Source organism: Cheilinus undulatus, linkage group 16 (assembly GCF_018320785.1).
Source record: "Cheilinus undulatus linkage group 16, ASM1832078v1, whole genome shotgun sequence".
NCBI classification, from domain to species: Eukaryota; Metazoa; Chordata; class Actinopteri; order Labriformes; family Labridae; genus Cheilinus; species Cheilinus undulatus.
Window position 1 is genome coordinate 36,206,919 of NC_054880.1, and position 24,355 is coordinate 36,231,273.

General features: G+C 40.3%; 2 protein-coding genes across 4 annotated transcripts in view; both read left to right on the plus strand.

Annotated features, from left to right (window-relative positions):
- Window positions 1-171: 171 nt before the first annotated feature.
- Window positions 172-5,659, plus strand: si:ch73-345f18.3. Its single transcript, XM_041809667.1, has 4 exons — window positions 172-295; window positions 2,173-2,251; window positions 2,797-3,018; window positions 3,119-5,659. Exons 1-4 carry the CDS (start codon window positions 242-244, stop codon window positions 3,514-3,516), a joined length of 753 nt encoding a protein of 250 aa, XP_041665601.1. The 5' UTR covers window positions 172-241; the 3' UTR covers window positions 3,517-5,659.
- A 1,242-nt stretch (window positions 5,660-6,901) lies between these two features.
- Window positions 6,902-24,355, plus strand: part of fam126a (family with sequence similarity 126 member A) — a 36,486-nt gene continuing 19,032 nt past the window's right edge. For 2 of the 3 annotated variants that reach the window (XM_041808343.1, XM_041808346.1), the window contains exons 1-4: window positions 6,902-7,059; window positions 20,457-20,538; window positions 23,447-23,548; window positions 23,777-23,956. In XM_041808343.1, the coding sequence (XP_041664277.1) occupies window positions 20,488-20,538; window positions 23,447-23,548; window positions 23,777-23,956 (333 nt within the window). In that variant the 5' untranslated portion in view covers window positions 6,902-7,059; window positions 20,457-20,487. Of the gene's footprint in view, window positions 7,060-12,127; window positions 12,245-20,456; window positions 20,539-23,446; window positions 23,549-23,776; window positions 23,957-24,355 lie in introns of those variants that run through there. The other variant, XM_041808344.1, reaches the window with a different exon arrangement.

Genomic DNA, 24,355 nt, shown 5'->3' on the forward strand with positions numbered 1-24,355 from the left:
CTTGAAACAGAGAACTTAAAAGAATTAAATTTTATTGCAGTAGTAGCGTTTGTTTACATGTCTGACGCATCTGTCCGCAGAGTTCATACCTGTGCGGTGAAATTTAGATGACGAAACTAGGAAGAAAAGTTTAGCAGCAGGCACATGACGTTGACGTCATGAGGAATGCTTGCTACATACAGATTCATTGTCTGGAATAATTGACCTGAAAACAAGCAGAGGGACATCCGAGCTGTAGAAAATGCTCCGTTTTCTCTGCTGTTGCTGCTTCTCAGTTGAAGACTTCGACGAAGAGGTAGGCTATGTATGAGTTTTATGAAAATGTTATAAAGAAAACGAGGTAAGTTCAGGCGACACACGACAAAAAATTTGTGCAATGATTTGCCTTAGGGACAATACTGGACACTTGTAAGGGCATAGTAGACTGAGGACAATAGTTTTAAGGCAGGGTCACAGCAAAATTTAGAGGTACTTGAATTAGAATATCATGAAAAGTTCAATATTTTTTGTCACTCATTCAGAAAGTGAAACCCATATGTTACATAGACTCATTTCACATAGAGTGAAATATTTCAAGCCTTTATTTCTTAAAATGCTGATGATTATGGCTTACAGATAATGAAAACCCAAAATTAAGTGTCTCAGAAAATTCAAGAAATAAAGGCTTGAAATATTTCACTCTATGTGTAATAAGTCTATATAATAAATGGGTTTCACTTTGTGAAATGAGTGACAAAAACATCTTGAACGTTTTCATGATATTCTAAATTTTTGAGATGTACCTGTATTACTATTTTGTGTAGTCTGAGATTACAAAAACAATCCTCTGAACCAGGGATGGGCAACTTCAGTTAATGGGATGGGCCACATACAGGTTTTTCCTCACTGCCACAGGGCCAAATTGTTACACATTGTGTTGTAATCTTAATTTAATAATTATGGTTACTTATAATTTTACAAAAGGGACAAAAGTATAGCTTTCATCATACAAATGCAAAAGTAAAGCTTTTTAGTCAGCTAAACAGTTTTAACTGCTTTTGCAATGCAAAGAGTGCAACACTTGCTGGCTACTGGCTATTTTAGTATATATAACTTAAATATCTATACAAATGCATTTAATGTTGCATATAAAACATTCAGCATCAGTTAAAGCTGATTATATCTCTTAATATATCTCAAGGGACAGCAAAAAGTCCCTGGTCAGAAGACCTGACGGGTTGACTGGGTTTGTAGCTGGAGCAGGTTAGAGATATATTAAGGTGCCTGTCCATGCAGGGCTTTATCAACAGAAACAAGGTTTTTAATTCATTCAGAAGTTGATTGGGAGCTGATGTCAGGAATAAAGATATGGGAGGGATGTGAGTTGTCCTGCAGGACGAAATCAGCAGTCTTGCAGCCACATTTTATTATTCAAGCTGGTTAAAAGGGAATTGAAGTGGTCAAGCCAGGAAGAAATAAAAGCTTGAATGAGCATTTCTAACTCAGCTTGAGACTTGAGACACAATAGATTTCAATTTACAGATGTTTCTTACATTTCCTTATGTGAGGAATAAGAACAAGTCAGTGACTTACAGTGACAATAAAAAGTGTTAAATCCCTTGGATGTTGTACCTTGTTATGGGTTTTATAAATCAAATGAATAAATACATACCAGCTGAGAATCACTGGTCTATGGTTTAAAACTCAGAGCTCAGGTCGAGGAGAAGCAATACTCCTCTAAAGAACCAAACATTAATCCAGTAAGGCAGCAATCAAAAATACTTCTAGAAATCTTTCTATTTTATTGCATTCATGGCAGCTTCCTTCATGTTTTCCATCATGTCTTCAATTCCTCAGAATCTGAAATTGACATGGGGGCCACTCTGAGAGAGAAGGGGGGCCGCATGTAGCCCCTGAGCCGCCAGTTGCCCACCACTGATCTAAACTAGAAAATTATTTTTCTGTCAGTAACACAAACTGCAATTCAGCATAGCTTTGAGTTATAAGGTTTCAATAAATAAAGTGTGAACCAAATTTAACAGAAATTTTTGGTTTTAATGTGAAACATGAACATTTTATTCTGCATAGACTACCATGTTTATTATAAAGTTAGAACATGTCTAAAGGTTTTATGAGGGCGTTATGTTTGTTTAAAATAAAACATTTATAAAGAAAAAAATTCTTCTATTTCAGAGGGAGCCTCTCCTGCAGCCTGGACCACCTGACCTGGACGCACCTGGATCAGCGAGGCGGACCCGGCCAGCACACATTGGTACATCTCTACATCATAAATATCATAAATTTAAAAATATAATGATACTGATGTTTGTGTAGATACTATGGCAGCAAAACTTAAAGACCTAGACTCCAAAAAATGATATTTGGTCCCGTATTTAATCTGGAAATGTTGCAGATTCCTGCACATTCATACAAAATATTTAAACTATGCATGTATCCCTGCACCTTTTACATAATGTAGGAGTCTATTGCTTGCAGATTCGATTTGTGTTTGTTCCTTTCCTATGCACCTCTCTTATGAAATAGATTTTTTATAAGCCCTGGTGCTTTCAGATACAATCGATTATTCAATTTAAATAACAGATCATATTTTTAAACAGAACAAAAAGAGTCAAAATGCAGATTTTTTTCCAACCTCAATCTGTGCCCATCTCTTACAGCTGTGCACTTCTACCTGGTTTACCAAATTTCTCCCCTTGGACTGAATTCTTTCAGATTCTGAGGCACTTAATTACAGACCAATTTGAGCTTCATCCTCCTTTGTTGGTGTTTTTGTGAGACTCTTTCTCTCTTCCTTAGATGCACAGACTGTGAAGCGGATCGGCAGGCTGGTGATGAGGCGGGTGGGTGTGCCAGAGTTGGACCAGAGGTTTTCCGACATGGCCTTGACCTTCAATGAACAGCAGGAGCGCTATGAAGGCATGGTCCGACATATCAGAAACCTTCGACAAACCTACGGCTGCAACTATGACGACAGCCTGGCTTTAACAGAGTGTGTGGGGAGGATCAGAGATGAGCATGGTAATGACAAACTCAGATCTCCCTAACAATACCAGCATAGTCAGCCTTCCTTGCTTAAACATTCAGCTTAATCTTTCTAAACATCTGTTTTCCCACCCAGAGGCCAAGCACAGGGTCTCCCTACAGATTAAGGGCTATGATTTCTCCCTCAACATCAGTCCTGTGCAATCAGAGGAGGAAAGTGAAGAGGACCCTGTGCCTCCACATCTGCGTTTAGCTCAGGATGAACTGAAGGGCACGTCTGAGGGTGCCAAGGCCACCATCTCAAAGGGCACCACGCTTCAGGAGATGATTGGTTGGCTACTACGTAGCAAGGATCAAATGGCACAGCAAGTGAAAGGGGCGGCAGCGACCTACCAGGAAGAGGGGAGACTGACGGAGAACCTGGAAGAGAACATTAAGGAAGTGAGGAGGGCGAAGGAGCTGTCGCTGGGATACAGACAACGTGCCGGGGAAGTCCTCACTGAGGCTGCAGAGATAGCAGGGGCTTATTTGTAGTGCATGCTGACTTTGAGCAAAATGCTTAACCCAGTGCTTACAGCTAGGGGTCGACGGATACTGGTTTCTCAGGGCCGATACGGATACGAGTAGTTTATGAGACCGAGAGCCGATATTTGGAGCTGATATTCATTTATTACAACGTACAAAATTTTCTTCATGTGGCGAAGTAAAAATGCATTTTAGGAAAACAAAACAGTTTAGACTCAGCTCTATCAGCATGGGAAACAGTTGCCGTTTCTAAAAGTCCAGAACCTTCCTCTGTAGGAGGGGATCCTTCTGAGTCGGGGCAGGCAAGGCAAGAGTACTCCCTGGCAACTGTTATACACACATTTGGATTACGTCATTGGAATGGTTGCGCCACTATACATGGCAGCAGCAGAAATCAGAATGGAGACGGTACTGACAACAGTGTTATACAACTTTTACCCAGCGCCATCTAGTATGCTATTATATCATCATATCATATTCTATGCCAGTGCTTGTACCCATCCAGCTTTATTCTGATACCATAAAATTATAATGGTAGCATATTTATGATGGAAACTAATACTTACACTTTTGAGTAGTTAAGGACCTGGCTTCTTCCTGATGTTACACTAAATTAAATTTAAAAAAATTGGATGAGAAAGTTAGATGTGCACATTGGATTGTGGGTAATTCCTGCAAGCAGAGGAAATGTGCATCCTGGAAAATTCTCTGTTTGAAGGACTCAGTCCTTTGAAGACCTTTAAGGATCCTCGATGTTGGAACAACAGTAGTTAATGACATAGCATCCTTCAAAAACTGCCATTCTAGGATCCTTCCTTGGCTTTGAGAAACAGCAGAAAAGAGCAGGAAAACAGGAAGTGATGCCATGCACTTACTGTATCAGTGGCACCCAGACTGAAGTGCTGATTGGCTGGTACTCATTTGACATCCAGCGAATCAGGCTGGGTTGTATGCAGGACATTTGGTGAGACTGTGTAGGGTGAAAATAAAGCCATAGGCTTTATTGTTGTGGAGCCAAAGTAGCACACTTTTCAATTATATTGATCAGCAATCATTAAAATAAAATGCAGATACTAATAATTAACCAAATGCCAATTATCAACCTCAGTAGCCCTCTGGAATCAGTTGACCCCTTCTTAAAACACATGCAATAAACCCCAGTAGAGGTTGTGAAGAAGTAATACTTCATATTCTATTAGATAAAACATTACAAGTTCAGAAAAATGTACAAAAACAAACTGAATTTCATTCATCTTTTACCAAGTAACACTGCTTTGCAGGCTATTACAGCCTCTATTATCATGCTCAACACAAATTCAAGAAGACTCACATCGTATCTGCCTTTCTAAATGTTATATTAAATATTGAACAGATTTGGAGGGACTCCTGGTGCTTAAAATATGTATGAAAGTTCCTGAATGGGTGATTTTAAAAGCTAACACTAGGTGGCACTGCAGACTCACGCTCATATTCAACCAGCTGCTCTTTGATTCATTTCAAGATTTAGTCCGTTTTAGTGGGTTGCAAAACAGATTAAAAAAAAAACAGTATTTCTTACATATTACTTTTATAAAACTGTATTCTGGTTATTAACTGCGCAGGGTAATACATTTAATTTCTAATGCAATAGGTTACCAAAAGGGCACAATTTCCATGAAGCAGGAAAGGAAAGGGATTTTGTCTGGGGGCTTATGTTGAATGCATTTTTTTATTATAAGTTTTAAAAGAAGTAGATTGTGCTCTTTATCTAGCTATGCATTTATCATCTGATTAAAACTGCAGCTCTCCGTAATGAGAAAGGCAAGAAACACATGGCCATATGCCATTTTGATAATTAATTTTTGTAAATCCATTGTTTGAAGGTTATTGTCAAGTGGTCATGCATTATTCATTCAATGTAGGCAGTTTTAGCAAGTGCTTTGGCCTTAAGCTTTGCAGATTAATTTCTCATGAAGTGTACAGGGTGTGGACTGTAAAACCTGCAATGTGATGTTTTTAACCTTTAGATGAAAATGTGGGAGAATTAAAACCGCTGAGAAGAATTGCCCAAAATAAACATATGTAATAAAGGCAATTTATCAGTTGTATTTTTGAGTTTCATAGATAAAGTGTGAAATATTTGTCAGAGAAATATATACGTGGCACAAAAAGCATGGACATTTGTATTTGGTTGATTATTTCTTCTTTGTAACAATGCTTTTTGGCAATAAATCTTATACTGTTAGAAAGCCTGTTTATTTTCCTTTTAAATGGTGTCGCATTTGTAAGGAATATGCATTTGAGGGATGAGCAGCAGAGCTGAGTATGTGGTTGCACCCATGAAAAGGCTTCTGATAGTCCCAAGTGCTGACATTTAGGTGCCTGATTGGTGATGGTGTCGGCAACTTGTACACTAGAACCTGAACACGTGGAGGAACATTATGTTCAGCGGCCTTTTGGATCATTGGGTCAAAGAGTGGGGAAGACGTGGAGAATGCTAAACTGACTGCTGCACTGACTGAGTAACAGTGGGATGTGTGTGATGGTGTGGGGCAGCATTTCCCTCACTGGAACAATTAGGCTTGTCATTATTGGAGGCAATCTAAATGCAGAGAAATATCAAGATGGGATTCTGCAACCAGTGGCAATCCCATATCTCCACAGTCTAGGACTGAAATCTATCCTCCAAGACGACAACGCTCACCCCCACAGGTTTATCAGAGACTACCTCCAGAGTCTGGGAGTGGAGGGGATGGAATGACCTGTCAGCACTCCTGACCTCAACCCCACTGAATACTTGTGGGATCAGCTTATATTGCTGGTTGAAGAATGGGATGCCATCCCGAAGTGTGTGACCAGGCTGGTGACAACAAGAGGAGGAGGTGCCAGGTTGTTGTGGTTCATCCACTCGCTACTGAGGCTGCTGTTTGTTAAATTAATAAATTGTTACATTGCCAATGTCTCGTACACTTCAATAATACAAGATTTATTTGCCAGGAAGCATTGTTGCAAAAAGAAAGAATCTACCAAACACTAATGTCCGTACTTTTGTGCAAAATGTATTTTAATGTAATGATTTTTTTCATAAGAGTGAACGAAAATGCAAACTAAACCGCATTAAATTATGATTTATATCCTGCAGTAGAAATAACGTTTTTTTCCGACGCTACTAAGTACCATTTGTTTGCTGATGTATTATTAATGTGATTCATTGAATGCATCTATGGCAGACCAACCTACTGTCAAAGAGCACAGACTGACAGCGACAGCCTACCATGATCATGGAAATTATTAATGCACAACCAGGCATCTAATGTGATTGGATATTGGATTTAGTGGGTGTGGCAGCTACGGTAAATACTGCCCGTTCATTGGCTCAGACGCCTGTCACTCAGCAGAGCCCGGAGTCTGCTCGTCTAAGGTAGTTTGAGTGGAGAAAGTAATGAAGATGGAAGGAGCCGATGTAGATGAATTATTGAGAAGATTTATGGAGTAGCGAAGTGATAGCTGTTTATACGTCGCGCCGGAACGATAGAGGACTACGGCACCAGGAAATTGCCAGATAGCATGCCAGTAAGTAAACAGTAACTTCCCCGGTTTACTTGGTGTCGCGCCTTAGCCAAGCTAGCTAACTAGCAAGCTAATCTGTAAGCAGCCGTAGTGACAGCTTGAAGTCATTCAGCAAGCGAGGGTGACGGTGGGGGATTAATTTACAGTCTCCGGCTCATACTGGTAAACAAATACATGGAGTTACATAATTGGAAGAGCTGACGTTTTCCACCAGTGTCTTTACTGGTAACTTCAGAGTGTTTAAAGGAGAGCTGTGATACAAATGTCATTGTGTTGAACTAGCAGGTTAGCAGCGCCTCCAGACAGGCTGAGTTACTTTTTAAATATGAGAGAGAAAATTACATAAAACTGCAGTCAAGGTGTGAAGGGTTTCCAATAGAGCAAGCTCAACAGGCAGCCATACTGTCTCTGTCATAAAACAGAAAAAGGACAGACTTTGTTCCTCACTGCTGTCATGCCTGTCCGTGTTTCAGTGAGAGGAGCTTGGTTTTAAGATACTTGCAAAGATTCCTCAGGTGACTTCTGTGTCTGCGGCAGATGGCAATGTTAGATAACGCCGTGTTGGAATTTTTCTAATAGCTATCATGTGATGCAACTTTCCTGTCTGAGTGTGAAGCTCAGCAGTCTTGCTGTTCAAACGAGCTCCTTTATTAATAAAGCTGTCAAAATAATCGATACTTTCGGATACAGCATGCTCTGAAGCAATACACTCTCCATTATTTAAATGAATGGCCATGTAGAACAGAGTCAAAGCTCTTTAAAGGGCACTTTTTCATAAGACAGGTGCTTAGGAGATTAATCAGTGAATCAGAAACTGCAAGCAAACCCCCAAATACTAATTTCACAAGTACATAGTCAAAACTTAAATGTTGCCAACATGCAGTACTGTGCAGAATTTATAGGCATGATTGAGCCAAAAATTGAAGCTGCAGTAAGGCGCAGATGTGGCGAGTAAGCTGTCTGAGGGCACCATCGGCTAAGACGAAGGACTGGCTCAACCCCTGGTTGTGCTCTGGATGCCCATGCATATTTCCAGGGGCATGGGAAAATGACCTGTTGGAAAAAAATGATAAAGTCTACACCTTCAGGGCAGAGTAAGGGCGGGTATTAGGGTTGCCATGAGCCTCTGATTGTGCTGTGGATGTACCAAGGGCTTGAAAACTGTAGGTAGTCTCCAGGTGTATTACCAGGGGTGAAGAGTTCTGGACAGAAGAGATGACTGTGGCTGCCGATCGACACACATGTGCCGACATGTATCGAGCTTGACTCTGGCTGTCCCCTCCAGTCCCAGGATGTAGCACATCAGGCCCCGCAGTGACTCCTTAGCACACTAAAATGTATGCACATGACTGTATTTGTGAAATTTTTGATGTGTCAAAGCAACAAAAGGTCATAATGTTAGGTCCTTGGGTGTATGGTACCGAAGCAGTTATCAATGTAGTTTGATTTAGAGATGCATAGTATTATTGGTGTTTTCGGTGTTTGCAGATATATACTTAAAAAGTGAATTATCTATCAGCTTATGCCAAAGTTTACACATTTTTGCTAGAAAAATCTGCCCAAACAAATAATTTAGCCATCAGCTTAAGTCTTTTGCTTTATCCATCATCATTACTCAAACTTTATATTGTGAATTTTAAGCCTGAAGTTTTAGATCTGGACTTCATTTTTTTAATATTGATATCGTTATCGGCTATTATTAATTTGTAAATATCAGCATATCGGCAAAAATCCAACAATGTGCATCATTAGTCTATAACTAGTATAAACTTCTAGGATCTTGGAAACCCCGTAAGAGAAAAAAATGTATTTACAATCTCTGTCCTTCCAAAAGGTCACGTGTCAGTGATTGTTTATACACAGTACAGGCTGCATCCTGATTCAGGGTCTGCCTTTTAATGTAGTATTTGTGTTACAGAGTATTTGTATATTTTGGTTGTTCCCAACCAGAATTTTAAAACTTTAATAAATGCTGGTTAAAGCCAGCCTCTATAACTTTGTGTTATAGAGGCATAAAAATGAACGTCTCAGTCATCAAATATTGGGTCATTTCTTGTTTTAGTTTTCAAAATTTACAGCGAACTCCTGAAAACTGTCTAAATTGCAATAAAAAAACATTCTGAAATAAGATTAGGCATATATATGGTTATATGGTATCCCACGATATTTAAAATTAGCCACAGTATTGTGCCTCTAACTGTCATGAAAAACATCTGTTTGTAATGTCCGCATGTTTATAGAAGTGCCCACAGAGTGTGTCCGTTTCCAGCAGCAGCACCACTGCTCGGGTTTGAAGATGCTTTAAGTGATGAAAGAACTCCTGGTCATTATGCACGGCTTGTTTGTCAAAAATGTGGCGCTGGAAGGACACGCTCACATCCGACATCATGCAGTGACACAGCGCTGTGATCTCTCCAGAAGTCGAAATGTGACAGGCACTGCCTGGTGTTATGCAATCCAAGGTTATCTATAGTTTAGAAATGCTTGAATTCTACTTTCTTGGGTTAGATCAGCAATGGTAGATTAATCAGTCAAGAAGAACTGTAAGTGAGATGCTTTTAACTCCCAGCAGGACAGAGCTTGCATTGAGGCACGCACTTTAGAGCTATCTCTTAGGTCTTAGTCAAATCACCAAACGTGTTTTATTACCTTACCCTTTTTTCCCCATGTGTTCTTATTGACAGACTAGTGTTTTTGGATTACTCTGGCATGTTTCAACTGCTTACTTCCGGCAGTTTTATTCAGAAGAGTCCCTATTTTGATGAGACTGCTCGTAGATGTTAATGCACACATATAGGATGTAGCCAAGTGTTTATAAAGCAAGTGCAAGAGAGAGTAAAGGAGGACATGTGTTCCACTGCAAAAGAGACAAAACCTGATTTGATCCTATGTCCTCTCATTTAATGCCCTGTTTGTGTGAACAACTATAAAGAAGAAATTCCAAAAGAATTGAATGAAACTGTGTGAAAGTGCTGGCTCTACTCATCGAGAGCATGCCATGCACGCTTGCAAGTGCTGTCCTGAACTGCTTCTGGTAAAATGTGACTTTTAATTACCTGATGGTAATACTGTATACTGCAGACAAATGTGGGGATAACTTCATCAAAACATGGACACTGCCCAATTCTGCTGGGAACATTAACAAAATGTGTGCAACTTGGATGATTCAATTTCCTCTGCTCTTTGTTTGCAAGACAGTCACTGCTACTTTGGTATCTTTGTGAGCTGCAAAAAAAGGGCTGAAGATGTGTGTTTGCCAACTACTGATTTAAAAGGACCACTGCCTCTCTTCCTCTATCTTTTAGCAGCTTTGGTTTAAAACCGTAGCCAAAGATAGAAGGGTTTTTAAGAGCTTTGGGACTTTTTGGTAACATTGATCAATAAATAACAGATATTTCACTGTTTAAAGCATCTCCTATTCTAAAACAAGTGAAGTATTGGAACTTTTGACAGCCTTAGTTTGTCTGTCTTTGTCAGTAGGGAGAGTCCTGATCTCCAGTAATGGCTGAGTTTGTTTGGTGGGTGATTGTGCGCTCTTGAAGTGTTGCCCTCAGGGTCAGAATGTGAGTCTGTCCACGCGTAAAAACTCTGAGCTGGCTTGTTAATGTGCCGAATCCATTGCTGCTAGTGTCTCGGTGCCTCTTAATGCTTTTTGACAGTAAAGCCCGCCAGGTCATGGAGCGAGAAGATGGTGTGCGCTCTGCTGTCATCACAGCTAGACTCATCCGTGCCTGTGGTTTCTGTGAAATATCCTGCGATTTCAGAGATGACAGAAGTCGAGATCCCTTCACTTTTCGTGTAATTCTGCATCAAATCCTTCATCCAAGCTTAGTTTAGTGAAGAGCATGTGTAGATGTTTCCAAAAACTTTTATCTGGATGAAACATCAATCAAACTGAGCAAATTATATGTTGCAAAAGTGTTTTTTAAATGTAAACCCCCCGGCTAAATGTTAGGTGAGTTATTTTGCTTTGACAAGAAGACAAATGGAGGGAAGAAGGGCAGATAAAAGGCAGTGTTACAATTGAGAAATCAGCGATGTTAATCACTGGTCTCTCTAGGCTCACTTGATGCGGCAAGACAGGGAATTGGAGAGGAGGAGAGAGGAGGAACGAAGATGCATCACTGGCTTAGAGGCAACGGAGAAAAGAGCGTAGGCTGCTATAAGAGGATTCCTCCCTGTCAGATCTCTCTATCCGTCTCCCTCAGCAGCGAAAACCACACAAACACACAGTAACCACAGACTTTGTTGTCATGTCTACTTAGCTACAGGCAGCAGTACCCTGCTGTATTTGTGCGTGTGCACAAATGCGAGAGGAAAGCAGAAGTAAAAAAGCAGAACCTCAAAGCTACAAGCAACCTGCTATTCAAGAAGACCCGGGGGGGGGGGGGCAAGGTGGGTGGCGATGATGCAACAAGGTTAACCGCAGGCCATAATAGTCTAAAAAAAGAAGACAACATGAGAAAGATGTGATATAAACTGAGAAGAAGATTGTAAAGTTGCAGGAACGGATAGCTCTCAGCATTGCCGCTGTGTGTGCTGGGTTTATTCGAGGTGCTGCCCTTTATTATGATTACATAATCCTGTCTTCACCTTCAGTCAGACACCCAACAACTTCTCAGAGTAGTCATTAATGTTTTTTGCTTCCATTCAAGTTGAAACAAACTCATCATGCCAACAATTTGTCAGCTGGCATTTCACCTACTTTAGTTTGGAGGTTTTTCAATGGATTTTTGTTGTTACATTTCCTGTTTCTGACTTTGGTTTTACTACTATTTATACACTGGGTGTGTCTGTAGAGTTGAGTCAGCTCTGCATGCGTAAGCAAGCAGTTTTGCTCATTCTGTTTTCTTTAAAACTCTTCATTTTCCTGTTGCTACATGTCATACATGAGTGTGATTATTAGTGTGAGTCTAGTAGCTCATCTGGTTTGTTTTGCACCCTGCACCACAGGAAAAAGCAGCTGGGGCAGCTTTTAAAAAACCCACCCACTTCGTCTTTTCTCTCCACTTCCTTTCGTCCCTCCATTCAAGCCTTCAATCTTATTGGCCCACTCACTTCCTGAAAGGTTGCAAAGCGTAATAGGAACTGTGGTACTCAGCAGGCAGGGATATTAACGTGTGGGTTCCCCCCTTCTTCATTCTCACTCGAGCTCTTTGATTCTCTCTCCACCGGCTTTCACAGACAGGTATGTGCCGCACCAGAGGACCTTTTAATATTCAGATTGTCCAGCTCTTTCTCCACGGGAAGGCGTGTTTGTGTGGTGATCTTCTTTCAGGTGCTTCGCTGCCACTCGGTCAGGACATGTGAGCACACTTACAACAAGGATTAGGAATGTAAACTGAAAGGAGACCTGTTTGTGGTGGAAGGAGGAGTCAAAAATAAGCTCATTTAGACCGCCGGCCCAGAGCGTGTTGTGAGTATTTGTGTTTCAGAGAGACATCAGCGTGGGTGTGAATTCAGAAAGAACGAGCTGTCAACTTTAGCTCGCTCACAGGAACAGGTTTTTTCGAACCAGACATCAAATTAACACAATTGTGCAATGCATTACACATTCTTCATCACTCTTTAGCAAGCGCCTGGCTCCATGGTGCTGAGCATTTGTGAGAAAACTGAGTAAGCCACAGCTAGGTTGCTAATCACATCAGATAGATCCATTTCTTGAGCCTGTTTACATCACAGAGAGGTTTGTGTTTCATTGGTTTGAGGTTGAAACTGAATGAACTCTCCTCTTATTGACCCCTGTGTCTCTCACCACTCTTTAGTTATCCCTCCCTTGGGTTGTCATGCATTCCTTTTATCCCTCATCGCTCTGACTGTACTTCCATTTATCTGCCCCTCATTTCATTTAGCTATTGATCTGAGCTCCATTTATCCTCCTGCTTCCTGCCAATCTGTCCCTGTCCTGAATTTATCATGCAGCTACTTGTTCATCACCTCTCTGGTTTGTTACTTCTTCTTGTCAAGCCTGCTCAGCCACTCATTCTAACACTGATTTATTCATATTTGTGTCAGTATTTGAGCTGCACAGAAAAAGTGCTCCAGCTGCTGCATCATGGATTTCTGTCATGATCCCTCAGTCCATTATGACATGGAGATAATAGTTAGTTATCCGGACTAAGACGGAAGACAAGCATCAGCCTAATAACCTAATTACGCTTTGTGGTGTACTCCCAGGACAATTAGTTTTCTATTCTCCTCACTGTCTCTCGGGGTTTGGATTCATATTCAGATTGAATCGACTCCCATCGGTGAGTAGCCTCACTTATTGATTTCTGGTTTGCCATTGAAGAAAAGATATCTAAATAGATAATTAGAAGGTAGTAGGAAAACATATCAGCTACTAGCTGGTTAAATGCTTATCATGTAATTTAAAAGACAAAGACGAGGTGTCTAGAGAGGTCAGCTTTGACTCAGTGAGACTGAAAGTGTGTACTGTTTTCAGACATTTAAGATTTATTTTTGACCTTTTTATGCCTTTTTTGATAGCAGAGCACAGTGGATAGAATTGGAAACAAGGATGAGAAAGCTGGGTAGAGACATGCGGGGAAGAGCCACAGACCAGATTCAAACCCGGGCTGACCATGTACATGGGGCATGCGTTAAACCACTAGGCCACCCCCCCCCCACCCCCCCATATTTACTTTGAAAAAGTCTCACACACTGAGCTTAAAGTCTCTTGCTACTTCTCTGTCACACACATAAAAAACAGCATCACCATCCACGTCAGCTGGAGGTTCAGGGGCAGGCATCAGAGGTGGGAGAAAAAATCGATACAGCATAGTATCGCGATATTTTGTCTGGTGATATATCATATCGTCTCGTCCCCCAAGTATCGATTTTTTTCAAAGTAATTGCTAATATGAACGGAAGTCTATGAAAATGGAAAAATAAAATCAGTTGTTGGACAGTTGTTTGTCCAGTGAGGTCGGCAGAGGTGACAGAGCAGGAGGAAGTTGGTACAACAAACATGGCAGCACCAGGGGAAGGACATTAAGAATGCAGGCAAGGCATGAAAGAGATGGACATGACACATGAGGTTTGCAAGAAGTGCTACATAAAAATAAAATACTGTGGAAATACGATAAACATGAGGGCAAGACTAATACTAAATCAGCTAAACATTTGAAAAAAATGGTATGGATCGCAATATGGTATCGTAATACTCACTGTTTTGCAAAATGTTTAAAATTGCAGTAATGTTGAATCATGACCAAAGTATCATGATAATATCATATCGTGGGGCCACTAGTGATTCCCATCCCTAGTAGGCATATTGCCTGCGCGTCTATTTCCTTTATTATAGGGGTGGGTCATTAGAAATGTCTTCCTGCTGTTTTCATGGTGATTTAGGGCATTATCTAAAAGTTTACAAAGGAAAATACCTCAAAGTTGAGGATTCTGCTCTCACTATTGGAGCATGTGGAGTCGTACAATCAAAATATCAAACATACCAGAAATCCATCCCCCCAGTCAGGAGCAGCTGGTAAGGCAGTAGGGTCGATGTCGGCTGTCGTATCCTCCTGTATACCGCTGGATAGACGATGCAAGATCCAACTAAAAATTGAAAGACTTCCAAATGAGTCAAGCAGCTCAAAACTTTTGTCTGAATCAGATGAAATTCACAGTGTATGCCTGGCTTAATTTTCCGTGCCCACAGTAGGTGCTTTTAGCATTTGCAGTGCTCACAACCTCAGAGTGCTTCTCACCAGTGATTATTGTTGCTTGGTTGTGAAAGTTGACTTCTGCTGGAATTTTTAGTGTCTTTATTGTTGTTTTTATGTTGTAACAACTAGTTTAGACTCCCCTCTGTCCATCTCAGTTCAGGCCTGGGTCCACAACTGGTTTGTCCAGCTCTGGCAGGGCCTCTCTCTTCTCTCGGTTTCTTGTCTTTTATCAGAAGTTCCGCCCATTCTTGATTTTGATTGGCTATTGAGGGAGAAGCAACAATGACAGGCACAGCGCAGCTTTGAAAGTTGGAAAGTTTTCAACTTACTTCTCTGTAGTTTCAGCCCAAACCATCCTTCATCATCTAAGGATTAAAGTCTTACATTATGGCTTTTTAACTGTTTAAGGCACCAAAAAAAAAAAAAAAAAACAGTAGCACTGCTACTGCTGTTTTCTGATCTACCACCAATCACTCTAGGAGCTTATTTTCACCTAAACGGGGGCATGGTCACTTTTGAAAGCAGGAAGTGATGCTGCACTGTTCTTATATTGAATATGACCACTGCCAATGTCAGTGATGAAAGCTGCATCCTAATCTGCTTTGACTTTTTTCTTTAAAGGTTGACACAACCAGTTTAAATTTTCAAAATCTCACTCAAAGGTTAATTTCTAATGGCATGTTTATTGCTTAACAGAAACTGTGAAAAGTGAAATAGTTCTATAAGCAAACATTTGTAAATGTACATATCTTCAGTCATATTTTTAACCAAAAGCTGCAACAACAGAAAGACGGAAAGCAGCAGAGATCTAATCATATTCAAGGGTTAACTAATGCTGATATTTCTGGTCTTTTTAGGGTCTTGTGATTTTCACAGTTGTCCTCTCAAAGTTTACAATTCTGGTATTGTGACAATCCTATACCTGACATGCTTTTTCAAAACTATATTTATACAGTTTATTGTTGAAAAGTTTACTTTGATCTAAAGCTTAAGCCAGTTACGGTGACTTGTCACTGCATCTGCATCTTCACCTTCTTATAGCCAATAAGGCAAAAATATCACTCTGGAAGGAAACTGCTGATTTTAGTCCTCTTTTTATCTTTGTTCTGAATGCAGCTGATCGGCAGATGTTATTCCCAAGAAACTAGCGTGGACAGAGGCGAAGAGTTAAGAGCGACTCTGTCTGAGGAGAGCACATCCTCTTAGTGGTCTGACTCATCTGCTCCGTAATCACAGACTTTTCCTTTTGTCATTAAGAGCGCTCGCCTTCAGTCGCTTCAGGTTCTCTCTCTTCCTCATAGCTGTCAGAAGCATGAAAGAACAGAACACACCATCACAAAGGACTAATTTCTCTAAATGGAGGCTATTCTGCGTTATAATCCTTCCCCATTTCATGAGTCACCGGCTCCCCTCCCCCCATATCGTTGCTGTTGTTGGTACAGTCCATAAATAGACACCTGGCTGCCATAGAGGGACCAAACACCACAATAATACAGAATAACGTGTTAAAGACAGATTAGGCAGAAGAGCGAGAAAAATGAGGTTGAGGGGAGGGACAGAGGAGGTAAAGAGATGGAAAATCAACCATTGACATGAGTTATTTTGTAAACACATACAGTACACATATATTAACAGATATCCTTCAATTATGGGTATGAAAGGAGTTTTTTAATCTTAACTCCAGGCTACAAACTTTTGCATCTGTAAAACAGTCTCTCTGCCTGATTATCTTTAAATATTTTTTATCACAGCTGTAAAGATTAATACTTTTAAGAGAGGATTATGTAGGAACCTTAAGATGTTTAAAGAGGTGAAATTATGCCACCTTCAGCTCAGATTCAATCTGCATGACCAGTGTGCACATAGAAGGACTTAGTCCACCCCCCTTCTTTTTCTCAGTCTCTGTTACCAGACTTACCAAACATGGACTTTGTTTCTGCATTCATCAGCCTATTTATCCGCGTGCCTATAATTTCAGAGCTCTTAGCCACGACATACCCTGCAGTGAAGACAGGCTGCTTGGTGGAAACATGCAAGCCTTCCAGGATGTAAGGAGATGCTGACCTCCTCCTCGGCTTGAAACATGCGTCTCTGGTCAGCTGTCGTCTTAATGTGATAGTCACAAAGGGGTTAAAGTAGACCCAGTGAATGGAAAAACAAGGCTACAAATGCAGTTTATTTGGATTGTTTTGTACATGATCAATCTCTGAATTATTCAGCTCCAGTAGCTGCTAAATTAAGTTTGAGATTTAATTCACATACTCATAGAAAATGAGGGAACTTTTAGGTCTGAGAAGTTTGAAGTCAAACCACACAAGCATCTCTTGAGACTGTAATGATGGATGGTCAAACATTGTACCTCGGACATTTATGGCCACCAGTAGGGATGTCACGATTGCAGCTTTTCTTGGTGCGGTTATTGTCAGAGAAATAATTGCAATTTTGTGATTATTGCAATTATTTTTGCAATAACTAATGTCACACTACCATGAACAAGTAAAATCACATCAACACTCCTTATAGGTCTTGTATTTTAATTTATTTCCATCCTAGGATGCTCTCATAACAAAATAATATATTAACAATGTAAAGTAACCAATAATTACAAGAAAAATGATAATAATCCCATTTGGATAGACCACTCTAGTAGTCTTAGCTGAGTAATGTTTGAGTTAAAAAGCTATAATTCAGTCAGTCACATCTATTTTATATCCTTCACATATAAACACATTCTTCATATTCAAAACTGTGTTTATTAGAGTTTTATTTAAGTTTCTCATCAAAAATCGAAAGCAAAAGTGACTGATTAAAAAATGCAATATTTCTTATTAGAGTACTCGATTAATCGTCAGAAGAATCGATAGAGTACTCGACTAAGAAAAGAATCTATTACTGCAGCCCTAGTTACATCACAGAGCCTGTGAGACTCAATAGCAGTATCGATAAGCTAAAACGTTATTGATTTCGGGTATTTCAAAAACACAGAACTGGGTCCTTATGCACCCGGGTTTTGATCCCCATCCCTAACACTGACATGACTTAACCCAGTTACTGTTTACCTTTACTTTGACGTACAATGCCGGGTGGTTATCCCGCAGGTGCTGAAGTATTTCCTGATTTCACTGCAACTTTTTTGTGGCATGTTTTACATTTGTGCTGGCCGCTTTCCAAAATGACACCGTGGTCATTTTTTTTGTATTGAAAAAATCCCACACAGCTGACTTCAACCGTTTATTCAGAGGGATCAGCTCTTCCTCTTCCATGCTGTAGCTTGTTTGGGACTGTGACACACCTCCGCCTGCAACTGCACGAAGCAACAGGAGGCGGTGACACGCGGATGTTGTGTAACTTTATTTTCGCTCCGGGCGAGTTGTGCTGTCGTATCAATATGGTTCCCAGCATAATCTTTTCTAGAAATTGACAGTATTTAGGAAACGTTACGATTAACTAATCGTAAAGTTTAATACTGCAATTAACTGTGAAAACGGGTAATCATGCCATCCCTAGCCACCGGTGGATTATATTTTTGACCTTTGTGATTCTTTGACCTCTTAATCTTTAATCAGCCAGTCAGTCTTTATTGTATAATGCAAGTTTATAGCAAATACTATCTCAAAACCCTTTTGAAGAGAGCAGGTCTAGACAGTACTCTTTTTGGTGACCCAATCCACCAAAAATATAGCACTTAAGCAACATGAGGCAGCTGTTTCTGGTGCAATTAAGGACTATTTCATTTCTCTTCTACACACTCAAAAGATGACTTTTTTAAGCTTGAGGAGATAAGAGGAAGAGAAGAAGGAGATGAAGAAAGAGATGAGAGAAGGATGCAGAAAGAGAAAACAGAGACAATGCAGAGAGAGAGAGAGAGGATGAAGATAAAGAAAGGGAGAAGAAGAAGATGCAGAAAGAGATGAGAAAGATGCAGAATGAGAGAAAGATGCAAAAAGAGAGAAGAGGAAGATGCAGAAAGAGAGAAGAAGATGCAGAAAAAGAGAAGCAGATGCAGAAAGATTGGAGATGCAGAAAAGGAGAGGTGGAAGATGCAGAAAGAGATTAGAAGAAAATGCAAAAAGAGAAGGAAAGAGGAAGGATGAAGATGCTAAAAAGAACAGGAAGATGCAGAAAGAGAGAAGAGGGAGGTGTGGAAAGCAACAAATAACACTGATTATTAGGGATCGTCTGAATAATTAGTAATTATGTGAATTTTCTGTGTCAGCATTTTATTTTAAGCTGCCTATTAAGTTAAAGAAGAAGCTGTGCTACTTTGGCTCTGCTGTAATATTTGCTTGTCCCTCTTTTCTCACTCTCCACAGTTTAACCTTATCATGCCACAACCCTATTTGAATTGTCATAAAGAATTTAAGACCAATATTCATTTTTTTAGGCATGATACTGATAGCAATTATTAGTTTTTCACGTTTCTCTCACAAGTTTGTTTTTCTGCCTTTCCCTCTCCTGCTCTCTCCTGCCGGTTGTAACAAATGTCATGTTACTCTTGTTCCTTGTTCCAGTAGCACTTTAAATAAATACAATTTTAGACTTATCATGGACTTAGACCAAGCAATAGCCTGAACACCTTTAAACAGTTGTATAAGCCATTGGAATGCAAGTTGCTGCAGTACAGGGCTGTAGATGAACCGTCCTGAGTCAAGCCCGTATTAAAGCCCCAGACAAGCCAACGGAGAAACTGCAAGGAAAAAACTCGCTTCATGTTGCTGTTGCTATAGACATCAAACTTTAGGAGGAGAGAACACACCTTTTACCTTATTACTGTGCTCCACGTTAATCACACAGACACAAAGGATGGCGTTTTAAGGTTTGCCTGATCTTGTTTTGTTTTCCAAAGAAGCCAAATTGAATAAATTAAATGCTAAGAAATATTTCTTATGTCTCATATGGCCACTCAAACGCTGTTCAATGTTTTTCCTTACATTTTAACTGATATTCTGAAGAAAAAAATGCAATATCAGCTGTTTTCCTCCCTTTCTGTTGCTGTTCCTCTGTATATATCTTTCACTTTCTGCCTTCTGATGGCAGAGCAGCAATAACAGCCAGTGGCTTCTTTATTAAAATAGACAGAGCGGGGATTAAAAGAAACTCAGAGCTAAAAAAGCAGCAATAGCAGAGGGGGATCACTAGACATGAAAACTCTTTTTGTACAAGTTGAGCGCCTTGAGGAGGAGAAGTTGCGATGCAGACGATGTAAGTGCTGTGATGGATAGAGAAGCATATCAAAAATAAAGCATGATGCAGGCAGAGATGACTAAACGGTAGTGAAACAGGTAAGAGCCTTTTATTCAGTCTCCCTTTTGAAACACATCACGAACTGTTCATCCTCTTCTCAGCGTTTAAATTCAAAGACGTTTTCTTTCAGAGCTTCAGCAGTGAAGCCGGCCAGGTTTCTGTAAGCGTGTGTGTGGGTGATTTATTTTATTTTTATTTTGAAAGCTTTGGTTGAGATAGGTTAGGTTTATGCTGCAGAGGTGTGTGTGTGTGTCTGGAGAGGAATGAGAGCGAAAGGAGAGACTTATGCTTCTTTGGAGTATTGAATATACGCCTGGAGCGTGTACAGTCACTGTTCACCACTGCCGTGACATTGTTCGCTGTGTGTAACAGAATATTTATAGCAGGTTACCACATTGCACTTGGCTAGCAAACATGGAAGGAGCCTTGTTAAAGCAGATACTTCACTTCATGATGCTGAGCGTGTGTTTAATTTCTCTCTCTCCTCAGGTAGAGGTGACTCCACTGCAGATGAGGGAACATGTTGGCTATGGACCAAGGAGTGGTGGAGGAATGGCTGTCAGAATTTAAGGTACTGCTGCATGCCGTGTATCAGTCTGTGTTTCTGCTAAAAGCATTATTAAAAAGCGTATACCCATGATCAGTATGCAGTGCGTTTTCTGCTGCTGTTCATTATTGGCAAATTTCTTCCACTCACACAAACAAACACACTCTCTTTGAAGTGCCTGCTGCTAGAGAATTGCACGCTCCTACTCACACACGGGCACTCAGTACCTGGTACGTGACCGCCACAGAAACGGAGGCTTGTGGAGGGCTAATATTGAAGGAGAAAATTAGATTTTCCTGTGGAGTGCACGAGGACCAACCTGTCGTCCCCTCTGCCTACAGTCTGCCTTCACTTAGAGCAGCAGAAGGGCATTTGTCATATTGCTTATATACACCTTATCAGTATCAATCCTCTTTTATTTACATGCAGCATAATAGTGTGCAGATCTTTCATTCAGCTATATTTCATGTTAACGAGGTGTTAAGTTCATACAGAAGTACTTTTAATCAACAGACGTTTGGCTAAAAACTTGTCATATTTTGCACTACTTGTAGGTCATGAAACTTGAGCTGTTTTGTGTTTTTTGTTCTTTATAAAACCTTTGCATGAAACTCATGTAAGCTACATATGTGATTGCTTTATTGCTGCACAGTCAATCTAATTGCAATGAGGATGTCAGGCTGTGCAATTACATAATTGCATAAAAGGCTGAGATTATTTTTGTATTATGTAGTAGTTGAAAGGTTAGCAAAAATGCCCACAGAAAGGTCTTCAAGTTTAAAATAGTGCTGCTGTTGCACTTTGTAGAAGAACTTATGCATTATATTGCAATTGCCCATCAATAGTAAATCATTTAGCACTACAATGTCAGATTTTTTTACCTCAACTTTATCCAGAGTTTTTTCCCTGCCAGCCCTCTGGTGAAATTTTCTTTGTGAAGTCTGAGAGAGTTGATGTGTGAATGCTGCAGGAAAAATTTGCCACAAGCGACAGAGAGAGGATGATGTTTATGTCACACAGCTACAGCATTTTTTTTTGTGTACAAGATGAAATTGCTCTATAATGCATTCTGAAGCCAGTTTGTCTTCTTTTGTAGACACAGTGAATACATCGAACTACTAGGGCTGGCCTACTGAAATTACAGCCACTCACTGACCGATAGATTGGCTGAGAAAACAAACCTTACATGTTATCTCTAATCAACCCTATCAGTAACAGTGTTATTGCACCCTCCTGGTAGTCCAGCTGGACTTAAAATAAACATAACAAGCTTTTGCAGCATGATAATTATTTTTAACCTCATTACATCGTACTGAACAACAACTGACTCAGAGATGGCAAGCTTGAATCTGCCTATGTTCATGATTTCTGTGATCACAACACAGTATCTGCTGAGAAAGATCAATTTTCCACAGACAAATGTAGCTCCTACAGCCTTGAATTTCTAATGGATTATTTCTTATAGCGCTGCACATGTTTACATGCGCTTCTGGAAAAACAAATGCAATTTCAAAACAATATCTGCATTTCCCTTTTTCACATTTATCACCTTCCTAGAAATCACTACATCTATCTTTTTTAAGTTTTCAAAAGGAAACTTTACTCCATTTACACACCTGCTTCCTCCTTCAGCGGTGCGTTTAGGCGTCATGTGCAGCCGAAAAAAAACAACAACAGTGTAGTCATTTCAAATTCAGAGCATGACTTGATCAAACAAATTTGGCATTTATAGTTTTTAAAACTAGCTGCCTGCGACTTCACAAGCTGAATCGAAGGTGTCAGCATCAGACAGCTTGAATCAAGCTGCCGCAGCTCAGCTCAGACTGTTAAGACCGTTGCCTGCAATGCTCTTAAACCACCTCATTGTGTTGGTCTTAACTGGGCTTTGGTGATGATGTTGGACTTTAGAAGTGAAATGAAATGTTGATATTTACAAATTAATTAAAGTCAATGGAGATATTGATGTATATGTAGTTCTGACTCAAAACTTTAGTCCTTAAATCACACTTTGAAATGTAAAGAATGAGGATGGACAAAGAAAAAGACTTCAGATGCAGTTTGTTGGTCCTGCCTAGAACTACACAATTTATATGAACATATGGCCCAATATTCAAAGCTGAAATAAGCTGATATTTACAGGCAATAAATCAATTGTCAATAAAAGTAGAATTTCTTACATCTGCTGGTAAAGATGGTCAACTTAGATTTTTTAAAAACCTTTCATTATGACACTGCAATGCTAAAAAGTTGGTATAATGCTGAAATTGCTCTAATGCCACAGACAGTGCATGCATAAAAGATACAGGATGCCTTTCAACATCACTGCATTATCTTCTACCTCTCCTCCGTCATGATTTTCATTCCCTGCATTGTCTTTATGGTGCTTTAAGTGAAAACAAGTGCCACACAAATAACCGTCCGTGCAAAACACAGCACGCCTCGCAACACACAGAGCGATGTCTGTGCTAATACCATGGGCCTATATGGATGCATGACTGATTTAAACAAAGCTTCAAGGGATTTTTGTTATGAAACAACTTGAATTGCTTGAAGAATTCCTTGTATTTAGAGCATAACTGCTGTGAAACAATCAGAAAGTTAAGTTTTTTTTCTCTGTCCCTCTCTCCAAACTTGATTGCAAATGAGATTCTGGATGGAAGATCATCGACCTGCTAACTGACCAACCAGCTGGAGGGTGTCAGCCCCACAAATGACATGTTAATATAGCTTGAAAGGCAACGACAGTCTTTGTGTTGCCTTCTTGTGTAATTTTCTTTTTACATAGTTCTTACATCCAACAACAGGGATAGACTCCTGTTGTGTAGCTTTTGTGAGAACAAGTAACTCCTGAAGATTTCAGGGCAGTCTGCCTGAAGATTTCTGGAAACGTCCTGTAATCCATGTGTAAAAATGGTTTATATGTGTGTTTCAGACCCTCCCTGACAGTGCTGTGTCCAACTATGCTGCCTCACTAAAGGACAAAGGCTCTCTGGTCCCTGCTCTCTACAAAGTCATCAGAGAGAACTACAGCGATGTATGAACACACACTTTTCTATTTTAATTCAACCTTTGATAAACAATTTGAGTGCTCTTTCCATGTGCAAAAAAGTCCTTTTCATCCTACTGTGTTTTTCATGATTCTGCACACTGCTTTGTTTCATCCTGGCATCACGGATGCACCAAATGCTCAGTGAAAAATCTATCACAGTTCCAGCTATTATGAAACTACATCACGATGTCCCCGGTTTTCTGTCCTCCCCAGCTGCTGGAGCCGGTTTGTCACCAGTTGTTTGAGTTTTACCGGAGTGGTGAGCCGCAGCTGCAGCGTTTCACGCTACAGTTCCTGCCAGAGCTCCTGTGGAGCCTGCTGTCCGTCAGCGCAGCCAGAGACCCGCACACCTCCGGCTGCATCGAGGCCCTGCTGCTGGGCATTTACAACCTGGTAGGGGGGAGGGGGAAGATGGTATCTGTGTGTGCATGGTTAAATTTTCAGTGCTGCATTTTTATGTTGTTTCTTTTATCTATTCATCAAATTGTTTTCATTCTTTTTGAAATATTACTGTGTTAGACAGCTGTGCATGCTCTGCTGAAGGAAATGGGTTAGAAAAAAGGGAATTGAAACAGTGACTTTGCAATATGGAATGCTTGGCTGTTTCACTTGCCTACGGAGAGATGCCTGCTCTTAACTTGTAGTTATTAAAGAGTGCTGACTCCTCTTTCCATCCGTTTTGGCTGTTCATGTGCTGACGTCCTATCAGCAAAGTGCAGTCCCCCAACTTCCTCTTTGAATAACAGAATAGGTCAACTGTCGCTCAACCCACTCCCTGCCTCCCGTTAATCT